Source organism: Nuphar pumila, chromosome 10, assembly GCF_984573655.1.
Source record: "Nuphar pumila chromosome 10, dmNupPumi1.hap1.1, whole genome shotgun sequence".
Classification (NCBI taxonomy): Eukaryota; Viridiplantae; Streptophyta; class Magnoliopsida; order Nymphaeales; family Nymphaeaceae; genus Nuphar; species Nuphar pumila.
This window is the reverse complement of record NC_143258.1, coordinates 104,519,141-104,533,238: the sequence shown is the minus strand read 5'-3', so window position 1 is coordinate 104,533,238 and position 14,098 is coordinate 104,519,141. Positions and strand designations below refer to the sequence as shown.

Sequence of the window (14,098 nt, the reverse complement as noted above, 5' to 3'; positions counted from 1 at the left end):
AGTGCTACACTGAAATCGAGATATATAAATCCATAACCTGCATTTGAGATATCATCAAAGCAAAAGACAAGCTAACCTTTTCTTAAATTCCTCCTCTCCTGCTGCTGTTTGGCACCCCATAGGTTTATCAAGCTTACGAAATGACTTGGGGTCTGAAAGATTGAGGGTGTCACTTTCATAGTCTGCAAGAACCCAAGGGAAAACTGGATATTGTGTGAGATCATTATATCCACGTCCTGCAAGAGTGTTAAGGTGCATAAGGTACTGGAAATTGCTAATTTCTCCATTCTGCCATCTCTTGGAAAATGACTTGGCCATGCTCTTGAAAAGGCGGCCTCGCTCATTATTATCTTGCTTCAAAGAACCAGAGATCGTGGTGTCCAAACTGTTTAATAACAGAATGTCAGATACTTAGAAAACGCTATTGAAGGTCAATAAATATATGGTAATGCCACAAAAAAATTGACAAACGCTAAACTTGAATAATATGGTCTGAGAGGAGGTACCACAAAATGTATAAAGACAAACACAAATGCAGTGAATCATAAGAACCAGATAACTATAAGATTGAAAAGATTTCCACTTCAGAGATTGCCAACCATGCCCTATGGTGCCTTCCTGTAAATAATAACATATAGAAATATATAGTATACCAACAGCTCAACTATCATTGATTCTAAGAGGAAACCTTGACTTGATTTCAAGTAAGAATGGATTAATAGGCAGGTCCAACCCAACAAACCAGCTCATTTTGGACTGACCTGAGCCCATTCAGATGGACCAATGACATTGACCTGGTTGCAAAGTTCAGTTCTTGCCTTCTTGGGTGTACCATTTCCAGACTCAACACAATTCAAGCCCAATTGATGCATATAGAAATGAAACCAAAAGGACATATCGCAAGCTGAAAAGGCTCACAGTTAATTATCTTTCTCGAGAATAAACCAAAAGGGAGTACATAAACACTATATACATTATAAAAGGCAAACAACCTCAATTAATTAAAGGAATGAGCATACAAGAGATATACACTAATAATGTACACTATATACACTAACATAATACACCTGTGACTACACAAGACACACACAACACAGATACACCTTGCACAAGCACGCACACACACACACAGATGTCACACTCAACGCCCAAGACAACCTGGTGTATATGATCCGATGTAAATGTGACCCAACATAGAGCTGAACCGTTTAAACCTCAGCCCATCATAAACCTGAGTCTGATAACCTATACAAGTTTACTATAAATCTTAAAGGGGGTCCCCAGATCAAAATATTTTAGGTCCAGCTCCGAAATTGAGACCCAATGCAAAACCAAGTCTCACAGAACTGAACCCCACCTAACTGATTATACTCCTACTTAGAATAATAATTTGATTACAAATTTTTCGAGTATGAAGGCAGATAGCCATACAAGTTATTAACGGTTCTTTTCCCTACTTATTACATTTAGAACCAACTACTTTAACAGTGCTGGCTTACACATTGTTAAGATATGTACTTTTGTACATATATAGTTATATATATACACACATATATATGTATGAGAATACATATGTATTATGTATATAATACAACTATATATTTATCTATTTTAGAACGTATTTTAGGCTAAGGTAGTTTTTTTATTTTTGTGAAGAGTATTTTGGTCATTTGACCAATATAGCCGTTGGGAGCTCCCGCAATGGCTATATTGGCCTCTCTTTTTCCTTGTTCCTTGTATATATATGGGATCTCTTGTCCCTTTTGTGTTATGCTGCTTATGCATTATTTGTACATTTGACATTGAATAAAATATTTAATTTTAAAAAATTGTTTGTGTGTGGCCTCTCTTTGGCCCTTGTACAGTTGGCAAACCCGGCAATCCGACTCAGGAATCGTCTGAGTCAGATCAGATTGCCCAGTGACTGGGCCACAGATCCAGCACAAACTTGTTTCAGTCAGGTTCGAGCGTAGATCAGCAGGAATCACCAAACTCGGCAACTCGCCGAGTCAGTCCTGAATCGGACTGATACACGTCGAACCGGTTTTGACCCGATTCATAGAGTCAAATCGATATTCGTACCGGTTCATTCCAAGATGAACCAGTTTTACTATTAAAAATGTATAAAAGGGGGGTCGGCCGACTCTTCCCCTCCTTCCCCATTTTCCGAAGAAGCTTTTTCCCCTCCCATCCATCTTCTAGCATACCTCTCCCTGCCGACGACCTCCTTCATTGTCAACAACCAGGATCTCTCTCTCTCTCTGACAATATTTAAAGTACTATTTAAAAAAACACTAAAAAAATTTAGGTCCTAACCCATCCGAGTTATTGAGTCGATCCACGGACACAAGTCAAGGGTCAGACGATCCGAGCCCAAGTCATGGGTTGCACAACTATGGGCCCTTGTGCTTGTGCCCTCTCTTTGGCCCTTAGTGGCCCTTGTGCTTGTGCCCATTGTGTCTTGTGTTTGTTCCTCTTGTGAGGTGTCCGTGGGCCTTTATCATATTTCATTACATGGTATTAGAGCCTTGAGTTCTTGATTCTTATAACCAAAGTGCTTTTGTGATCGTGTGTTTAAAAAGTGTTGCCATCCACCATCTATTCATTTTTTGCTTACTATCTTGCTCTTCACCATGGAGAAAAATCGTGAGTTTATCACCGACATTCTTGTAAAGCTCAATGATATCAATTATCTAATGTGAGCTTCTATTGGGAAACATCACATTTGGGGCAAAGGGCTATGAAGATTGGTCGATAGTACCGAAAAGGAACCAAAGTTTGTCCTCACCAAAAATGACAACCATTATTTATGCGAACTTGGCAAAACTATTATAGTGATGCATGCAAATACCTTCATGTATTCTCTAAAAGATATTGCACATATGTGCAATCTTCAAAACAAAGGACTATGACCCAAGAGGATATGAGCATACGTGAATACTATAATGAAATCACGAACTTTTAACACTCCTCAAGCAAGAGGCAAATACACACCACAAAAAGGGTCAAAAGCACAAGCACACTAGCCACTTATTGGCTCATAGAAATGAACACAATATAAAAATGTCTTTATTGGGAATCAAATGCACATAAAATGCATTGAAATACAAGAAGGGTCAAAGACCCATATTTATACACAAGGGGGGGTGAGGAGCTCAAAGATATAGTTGTTGGGGGCTCCCCAATGGCTAGAAATCTAGTTGTTGGGAGCTCCCAACAGCTATGTGACTATTGTAATGGAGAAGGACAAGAATGCCCTTGATAATATAATAATGTACATAAAAAAGAAGAAAAATAAAGACCAAAAAAAAGGCTCCCTAGGGGCGACACTTATATAATAGTCAAAAGACCAAAATACCCCTAAACTATGGATACACATATGTGTATGTATGTATGAATGTATGTATATATATATATATATATATATATATATATATATATATATATATATATATATATATATATATATATATATAACAACTACCTATATTCTAACATCCCCCCTCAAAATCACGGAACGACAACTAAGAGTTTGTCAAGAAGAAAGTACAATCTGAGAGATGGTAGCGCCTTAGTGAAGAAATCTGTCAGTTGATATTCAGATGGCACATATGGTAAAGTGATGGTCTTCTTTAGAAACTCTTGACCATGGTTGTCAGTCGAGGAAGCAGGAGCGGGAAGCGATACGGAAAGCGGGAGCTGGAAGCGAGGCACTTTCAAAATTTTAGGAAGCGGGAAGCGGGGGACGACTTAGAAGTGAATCACGAACCGTCTCGGAAGCGACCTAGAAAGCGAACCGAAAGCGACCTAGGAAGCAAAAAAGAAGAAAAAATAAATAAATAAATGAAAAAAAGAAGAAGCGTGGGGGAAGCGTGTTTTCCATAAAAGGGAAGTGCGCTTGCCAAAAAAAAGGGAAGCTTCCCCGCACGTTTCGGAAGCGCAACGTTTCTCGCTTCCAAAACGCTGCTCTTGACAGACATAATGACAATCCATTTTGATATGTTTTGTTCGCTCATGAAATGTATGATTGCTCGCGATATAAAAGGCGTTCTTATTATAACAACATAATCTTGAGGGTGCAAATATGGAAACCCTCAAGCCTTCGAGTAATTGTCGTAACCGCACCAATTCAAAAGTCGTAGTGGCCATAGCATGATGTTCGGTTTCTGTGGAGAAAAGGGACACCTTCTATTGTTTCTTACACCTCAAAAATATCAACAAATCACCTACAAAAACGCAAAAACCAGTGGTTGAACGATGATCATTTACATCTCTTCCCCAATCAAATTAAGTATATGCAATAACATCTAATGGAGATAAGGATGACAAAAATAAATCATGATTAATAGTATTTTTAACATATCTAACTATTATCATTGCAACTCATATGTACTGTAGTAGGAGAATGTTGGAATTGACTAATAGTATTAATAGCATGCGCAATATCAAGACGAGTAATGAAAATATAAGATAAGGCGCCAATCATTTAGCGATATAGAGTGGGATCTTTCAGAGATTCTCTATAATATATTCTCATTTTCACATTGATGACCTCTAGCGTGTCCACCATCTTTTCATCTGTAAGGCCTGACCTTTCAACTATCTCGGCTGCATATTTAGTCTGAGACAAAAAATACCTTTGGGGTGAGTAAGCAACTTCTATCCCAAGAAATATCGAAGAAAACCAAGATCTATCATATCAAAGTTCTTTTTGAGAATACCCTAGATATGACTAACTCCCTATTTATCACCTCCCGTGATAATCATATCGTCCAGATAAAGCAGTAATATAACTATACATGCATCAAAAGACTTAACAAACAAAGCAGTATCCGTATAACAAGATCTAAAACCTAGTTGAACCATCACATCACCGAATCAATCATAGCAAGCCTTAGGAGCTTGTTTTAAACCATACAAGGCTTTTCGTAATCGAAGAACTTTTTCATATGTCAAACCTAACCCGGGTAGAGGTTCCATATAGACTTTTTCATTAAGGGTTTCATATAAAAATACATTTTTGACATCCATTTGAAAGATAGGTCATTTTTTAATAGATGTTATGGTGATGAGAGTTTGAATTGTGGTCATCCAAGCTACTAGGGCAAAGGTTTCTTCATAGTCTATCACATATTCTTGACTATACCCTTTATCAACTAGCTTAGCTTTGTACATTTCTAGTGTTCCATCACTTTTGGTTTTAACTTTATAGAACCATCTATGTCTTATAGTTTTCTTTCTTACAGGTAATGATTGAATTTCCCAAGTTGTGGCCTTTTCTAAGGCTTTTAATTCATTATTCATGGCCTCAATCCTTTCATGATGATTTTTAGCCTCATTATAGGAAGAGGGCTCGACGTAAGAATGTATGGCTATAAGACAAGCCCTATAGTGGGGTTCAAATGACTCATATGATACAAAACTTCTAGGTGCTTGAGATATCCTTGCAGATCTTCTAAAGACTTGATTGATCTATGTCTTGACTTTGTGTATACCTTTCTAATGTACATGGTGGTTGGCTTTGTGTATGGCGAGAATATGTTTGAAGATCATTGTGAGTTCAACAAGAGGCATATCATCTTCATGATCATCATGAGTGTTACCATTGACACTCTCATGCATATCATGAATATAATTATTTTCATTAATATTATCATTATTATGCTCATTCATTAGATCAAACAAAAAAGAGTACTCGTATGGTTTCTTAGACTCAATTTTTTCAAAACCATTTTCATTTTCAAGAAAAGTTACATTTTTTGAGACGTAAAGCTTGTCATTTTCAATAATCTTTTTTGCTTTTCGGCATAGCCTAGGAAAACACAATGAATGGCTTTAGCAAAAAGTTTATCATTTTTATTGAAAAGAACAAAATATTTACACCCAAAGATTCTTAATCTTGAATAATCAGGAAGAATTTTAAATAGTTTTTCAATAGAAGTGTTTTCAAAAATAGTGGAAGGCATTCTATTGATTAAGTAAATCGTCTTAAGAGCGGAATCGGCCCAATTTTTTTTTGAAACAGTTTTTGATATTAGAAGAGTCCTAGTGGTTTCAATAATATGTTGATGCTTTCTTTCGGACAACCCATTTTGTTGTGGGGTGTAAGGGAAAGATTTTTAATGAGTAATCCCTTATTAATCAAGAAATTTTTTGAAATCTTTTGACAAAAATTCTCCTCCGGAATCATATTTAAATATTTTAATGAATGATTTGAATTGATTTTTTACATAATTATGAAAAAATTTTAAACATTCAAATACTTCGGATTTGAGTCTAAGAAAGTAAATCCATGTGTGCCTACTATAATCATCTACAAAAATTACATAATAAGAAACTCCTCCTTTGGACATAATCGGTGCCAATCCCATACATCCGAATGTATTAACTTAAAAGGTTATTTAGATACAAATTGGCTATTTCCAAAAGGTAGATATTTCATTTTTCCAAGTATACAATCTTCACAAGTCAAATCCTTTTCATTACAATTTCAAGAAAAGGCAAAAATGCATTTTTGACATACTCAGATGTCCTAATCTCTTATGTCAATGTTTAATACTTTTCTTTTTAACAAAACTACAAAAATTTTGATTTAATAGTTCTAAGTTGTCCATGTAGTAGAGGTCTCGTCTTCTATGGCCTCGCCCAATCAACTTTTAGATTGGGTATCTTATACCAAGCAATCATTAGATGAAAAGGTGACCTCACACCCATGGTCGGTAATTTGAAAAACTAATAAGAGATTTAAGTTAAGTTTGGGTCCTACTCTAATGTTTAGAACATAAATTTTTTTATTATTTTTAGAAGAATTTTCAGAAGTACTTAAAGATGTTTCATTGGCGGTTTAAACATAAAAATCATTTAAGTTAATTAAACATTTGGAGTCATATGGAAAAGGAAACCGGAATCAAGAATCCAAGAGTTCTTACTGGAGTCCACGCATGTTGATACGACCACATCGAAGAGAGAGAAAGATTGACCTTTGATTAGAGATTGAAAGATTTTCATGAGTTAAGCAAATGAGACATTCTTGGAATCTTCATCCATATCACTCTTTTCACTTGATGCTACCATAGAGGGCACCTTCTTTTCATTTCTTCATTTTGGGCAACTTGATGTAGCCTTGTTCCTTGCAAAAGTAGAATATTATCTTATCACTTTTCTTATACTCATAGTCACTAGAATTTCTTTCATAGTTATTTGAGTTCTTCCCATGATCACTTGAGCTCTTTATATAGTCATTTTGGCCTCTTCCAAAGTAAGGAGGCCTATATGCTTTTGTATGATTCCTGAGTCTTGACATAGCAAGCACCAATTTCTCTTCTTTGATAGATAAATTTTCTTCAATCTATTTTCTTTCATAGTTAGTTCTGTTAAAATACATGTAATTCATATATATATATAATACCCGATAGGGGTATTTTTGTCATTTCACAAGTACCCGATAAGGGTACTTGTTTTTCTTATTTTATTTTTCTCTTTATTTTTTGTAAATCATATTTTTTGTTTTTTGTTTTTTTGCTCACACAAAAGGGGCCCCTCCATGTAGTCGATGGGGCCCCCAACGGTCACATTTGTGACCGTTGGGGGCTCCCAACGACTACATGGGGAGCCCCCTATGTGGCTCTCCTTTTAAGGCCTCTTGGCCCTTCCCCTCTCCTTCTCTTGTGTATAAATAGGGTTGAACCCCTCTTGTATTTCTCACTCTTGAGAGCTCTCTCTCTTTCAATAAGAGACATTTATATTTTTATGTTGTGTTGTCTCTTGTGGGTTTGGGTATTAGCCCTTGTTGTTTGTTCATTAGTGGATGTTGTAAGTGCCTAGTGCACTCTTTGCTTTTCCGCATATTTCATTACATGGTATCAGAGCCTTGTGTATGCTCTTCTTCTTAATATAGCTAGTTGTGTAGCTATATTTTTTCTTGTTATATCTCTCTTCTTTTCATCCTCTTGTAAGTGATTATTATGGAAGGAGAACAAAAGATTGATCTCTCCTTCAAGCTCAATGGCTCCAACTACATGATGTGGGCCGCCGCCATGGAAAACAACCTCAAGGGGAAAAAGCTTTGGGGATACGTTATGGGCACTATTCCGAAACCGCAACTTCAACTAACTAAGATGGAAGGTGATCAAGAGAAAGCTCTTGAAGGAGATGCCCGCATGAAGGCCATTGAAGATCATCAATCTAAAATAGAAGATTGGGAAAGTAAGCATGCCAAGATTCTTGCTTGGTTCATGAACAATGTGGAGCTCAAGATTTGCGCCAACATTGCCAAATTTCGGATGGCAAATGAAGCATGGTTCTTCATGAAAGGTATGTTTACCCAAAAAGACCTTGCTCGTCAATTCTTTCTTCAAGAAAAAATCCGGACTATCAAGCAAGGAGAAATGAGTGTTAGGGACTACTTTAGCACTCTTGGCCCTCTATGGGATGAGCTATCTTTACTAGAACCAAAATGGGTTTCTAGTATAGATGTGGAATTAAGGAGAGAACAAATGGAAAAAGAACACTTTTTCCAATTTTTACATGGGCTTAGGCCCGAATATAAGCAAGTTAGATCCTCCCTCTTACATAGATCAAAGCCTCTTCCCTTGGAAGATGCCATAGCCGAAATATGCCAAGAAGAAACCCGTCTTGGCATGATTAAAGGAGGAGATGATGTCTTGGCCGTATCAAAACCCGGCAACCACATGAAAACTTACAAACCTCCACATTTTGGAAGACAAAATAACTATAATAGCAATTATAGAAAAGTCATTTGCCATCATTGTCAAGAACCGGGTCATATAAGACCTAATTGCCCTAAGTTGAATGAAGCACCGAAAAATAAGGTTGCTTCCGTTGAAGAAGCTACTCAAAAGAAAGAGGAATCAATCAAAGGAAATGACTCTTTTTCTCTTGCTCAACTATCAGAAGCACTACAAACTCTACTCAAGATTCCATCAACTTCGGGTGCCGCCGTAGCTTCCTCCTCTCCTCCAGGTATGTCGTCTTGGATCCTTGACTCTGGAGCTTCCTTTCATATGACCCCTCTTGAAAATGAGCTTTCCGATTTATGTAATAATTATAAAAACTCCTATGTTTCAACTGCCGATGGTACATCTTTACAAGTAAAAAGTTTTGGAACCTTAAACTTTTCAAAAGATTTCTTTGTGCCAAACGTGAGAGTTGTACCTCAACTTAATTTAAATCTCCTCTCTGTTGCTCAAATATGTGATCATGGATGTAAAATCTCCTTCTCAACTAAGGATTACTCTATACAGGATCTCCGGTCCGGGAAGCTGATTGGGCAAGGCCATAGGAGGGGAGATCTCTATTACATGAGCAACTTGAAACTCCCCACTAACTCTTTTTGTAACCATGTCCAAGATAAAAATATTGATATTTGGCATCAAAGACTTGGACATCCAAGTTTCTAAAAAATGTACTCCTTTCCATTTGGAAAGAAATTTTGTAATGAGAAACATTTTGTTTGCAAGAATTGTATTTTTGGCAAAATGAAATCTACTCCTTTTCCAAACCGAACCTTTGTGTCCAAAAGACCTTTTGAGTTAGTCCATTCGGATGTTTGGGGTCCTTCTCCCGTCATGTCTAAAGGAGGGTACTCTTATTACGTCACTTTCATCGATGACTACACTAGGTATGTATGGATCTACTTCCTCAATTTAAAATCCGAAGTCTTTGACTTTTTCAAAAAAAAATCATATGATAGTTAAAAATCAGTTTTCAAGTAATATCTCTACTCTTAGATCCGATTCGGGTGGAGAATATTTATCAAATGAATTTCAAAACTATTTAGAAGTAAATGGAATTTGTCATCAAAGATCGTGTCCTAGGACTCCCCAACAAAACGGCTTGGCCGAAAGAAAGCATAGACACATCATGGAAACCACTAGGACACTCCTTATTTCCAAAGAAATTCCAAAGAATTTTTGGGCCGAAGCGGCCTTAACCTCAACCTACTTAATAAATAGAATGATATCTCCATCCTTACAAAATACATCTCCATACGAAAAACTATTTGAAAGAACACCCGACTTCAATAGATTAAGAGTCTTTGGATGTAAATGTTTTGTCCTTACTCATAAACGGGACAAATTATCTCCTAAAGCTATTGAATGTGTTTTCTTGGGTTATGGAGAAAATCAAAAGGGTTTTAGATGTTTTGACTTGAAAAATAACAAACTCTATGTATCCAAAGATGTAACATTTTTGGGAAATGAAAATGGTTTTGTGAAAACTAAAGATATTGACGAAAGTGAATATACTTTTTTATTTGATCTTCTATCCCAAGAAGATGAGACTCCTCAAGAAGAGGAAATCTCTAATGTGTCTTTGAATGACCTAGAGGAAATTCCTCTTGATAATGTTATAGATGAGAATAATAGACCAATCCAAACATATGTTAGACGTGGTCAACAATCTCAGATGAGCGCCTTAGAAAAATACTCTCAAGGATCCAACATAGAAGAAACCTCTTTAAGGAGATCCAGTCGGATCTCCAATCCTCCTAATAGGTTTGTTTCCTATGAGTCCCTAACTCCAAGATATAGAGCATGTCTAATTGCGTTGCATTCATTTCATGAACCCTCACACTATAATGAGGCCAAAGATATTCCTCAATGGGTTGAAGCCATGAACTTAGAACTTAGTGCCCTTGAAAAAGCAAAAACTTAGGAAATAACTTCGTTACCAGAAAGAAATCAATAGGATGTAGATGGGTCTTCAAAATTAAAACCAAGAGCGATGGTTCATTAGAACGTTATAAAGCACGGTTAGTAGCTAAAGGATATGCTCAGGAATATGGAATAGATTATGAAGAAACCTTCGCACCTGTTGCTAGAATGACTAGTGTTAGGACTCTTATTGCTATTGCGTCAGTGAAAAAATGGCCTATCTATCAACTCGATGTTAAGAATGCATTTCTAAATGGCGAATTAAATGAAGAAGTTTACATGGATCCCTCACCTGGAGTATGTATTGGTAAAAATAAGATTCTCAAACTTAAAAAGGCATTATATGGTTTAAAACAAGCCCCAAAGGCTTGGCATGATAGATTTAGTAATGTAATGACAAGTTTGAATTTTTGTTCATGTTATACTGACACTGCTTTGTTTGTGAAAAGTGCAGGGTCTTCAGTAGTTATTTTACTACTTTATGTTGATGATATGATCATCACAGGAAGTGATGAGCAAGTCATTAATGATATTAAAAAGGTTTTGAAAGAAAATTTTGATATGTCTGACCTTGGTTTCTTAAGATATTTTTTAAGAATTGAAGTGGCGTACTCTCCTCGAGGGTACATTCTCTCTCAGATGAAACTTGTTGCTGACATCTGTTCCAAATCTGGTATCTCCGATGATAAGAAGACAGAAACCCCAGAAGTCATCAATGCAAAATTAAGGTTGGAAGATGGAACACCTCTCGAGGATCTCACTCCCTACCGGCAACTTGTTGGGTCTCTAACCTACTTATCCATCACACGGCCAGACATTGCTCATGTCGTCCACTCTGTCAGTCAGTTTCAACATGCACCTACAACCGTGCACATGAGTGCAGTCTTAAGGATTGTCAGATATATCAAAAATACCATAACTAAGGGAGTTTTTCTTTCTTCTGCCTCGTCACTTGATTTAATTGCTTATACTGATGCAGATTGGGGAGGAAATCCCAATGACCGAGTCTCAACTACCGGATTTTGTGTTTTCTTAGGTGACTCTATGATTTCGTGGAGATGCAAGAAGCAACACAAAGTATCCTTGTCCTCGACGGAAGCAGAATATCGTGCTATGGCCACTACAACCATGGAACTTGTGTGGCTAAGAAGCCTCCTCAGTGATATGGGCATTGTCATCTCTACTCCTTCGAAGATGTGTTGCGACAACAAAAGCGCAATCTATATTGCAAGCAATCACACCTTCCATGAGCGTACTAAGCATATTGAGATGGACTGCCATTACGTTCGTGATGAATACCTAAGAGGAACTATAGCACTACCTTACGTCACATCAGAGTACCAATTGGCATACTTCTTCACTAAGGCTCTTGCGGCTCCTCGGTTTTTGTTTCTTCTTAACAAGCTTTCGGTTATATCCCCGTAAAGCTTGAGGGAGGGTGTTAAAATACATGTAATTCATATATATATATATATATATATATATATATATATATATATATATATATATATATATATATATATATATATATATATATATATATATATATATAAAAAATACCCGATAGGGGTATTTTTGTCATTTCACAAGTACCCGATAGGGGTACTTGTTTTTCTTATTTTATTTTTCTCTTTATTTTTTGTAAATCATATTTTTTGTTTTTTGTTTTTTTGCTCACACAAAAGGGGCCCCTCCATGTAGTCGATGGGGCCCCCAACGGTCACATTTGTGACCGTTGGGGGCTCCCAACGACTACATGGGGAGCCCCCTATGTGGCTCTCCTTTTAAGGCCTCTTGGCCCTTCCCCTCTCCTTCTCTTGTGTATAAATAGGGGTGAACCCCTCTTGTATTTCTCACTCTTGAGAGCTCTCTCTCTTTCAATAAGAGACATTTATATTTTTATGTTGTGTTGTCTCTTATGGGTTTGGGTATTAGCCCTTGTTGTTTGTTCATTAGTGGATGTTGTAAGTGCCTAGTGCACTCTTTGCTTTTTCGCATATTTCATTACAAGTTCTTCTAAAGTTTCTACTATGAAAGAAACACCTCCTCTACGAAGAAGGGTCAATTTAGTTCCTTCAAACTCGGGCCTAAGCCCATTTATGAAATGATCAAAAGGATCTGAGTTGATTTGTTTTTCTCGAAGTTCAATGTCAAGTGGGCAATGCCACTTAGGCTTCAAGAGAGTCAATTTATTACAAAGGAAAGAGAGAGACCATTGTAGTATTCTCTTATGCTCATATCTTCTTGGGTCATGAATCTTTCTTTCTTTTGGAAATTACATATATGGGCTACATCTCTTAAAGAATATATATCTTGAAGATATTTTCAAGCATCATTAGCAAATTCAAACTTTGCTAAGCTAGAACACTTCTTTATTTCAACATTATTAATGAGTCATTACATGATTTTGGAATGACCCACCTTCCACTCCTTCCATCTCTTTTCATAGTCAGTAATCGTTATTCATCTCATCTCCTTAAAGTGCAATTTTTTTGCCTTTTTTATTCTTGGTGAGCACGAGTTTTGGTTTCTTCTCGGATCCATCCACCAAACCCCATAAGCCATTTTCCCAAATCTTGTGTTTCACTATGGATGTCTATATCACATACTTTGAGTCATTGAGCCTCACGGGTATGGTGGTGGTCACTTCTTGTTCATCTTCTATAAGTAAAAGAAGAGAAAGAGCAAGAAATAGAGATGAAAAAAATGAGCAAAAAATTTTTTTTGGCACCACGAGTCCACGATCTCACGTCCACACGAGTACGCTTTTACCACGATAAAAAAACAATGGCTCTGATACCATGTAATGAAATATCGAACTTTTCACACACATAAAGCAAGAGGCAAATACACACCCACACAAAGGGCCAAAAGCACAAGCACATTAGCCACTTATGGGCTTAGAGAAATGAACACACAATATAATAATAATGTCTTTATTGGGAATTGCACATAAAATGCATTAAAATACAAGAAGGGTCAAAGGCCTATATTTATACACAAAGGAGAGTGAGTAGCTCCAATATATAACTGTCGGGGGCACCCCAACGGCTAGAAATCTAGTCTTTGGGAGCCCCCAACAGCTATATGACTATTGTAATTGTTAAGGACAAGAATGCCCTTGACAATACAACAATATACACAAAAATAAAAAATAAAAAACAAAAAAAGGCTCCCTAGGGGGCAACACAATGGTCAAAAGATCAAAATACCCCTGAACTGTGGACACACACACACACACACACACACACACACACACACACATATATATATATATATATATATATATATATATATATATATATATATATATATATATTCTAGCAAATACTATAATGCCTTATCCTTCATTTAGGATGAACTAGCCCTTCTTGAGCCCAAGTGGCATTGTCCTATGGACATTGAGCTCCGCAAGAAGCAAA

At 36.7% G+C, this 14,098-nt stretch overlaps 1 protein-coding gene across 1 annotated transcript in view; it reads right to left on the bottom strand.

Annotated features, from left to right (window-relative positions):
- The window catches only part of LOC149827743 (protein SPIRRIG-like), a 53,714-nt gene that overhangs the window by 2,607 nt on the left and 37,009 nt on the right, over positions 1 to 14,098 (bottom strand). The window contains exon 16 of the mRNA XM_090019592.1: positions 77 to 385. Within this exon, the coding sequence (XP_089875718.1) occupies positions 77 to 385 (309 nt within the window). The remainder of the gene's footprint in view (positions 1 to 76; positions 386 to 14,098) is intronic.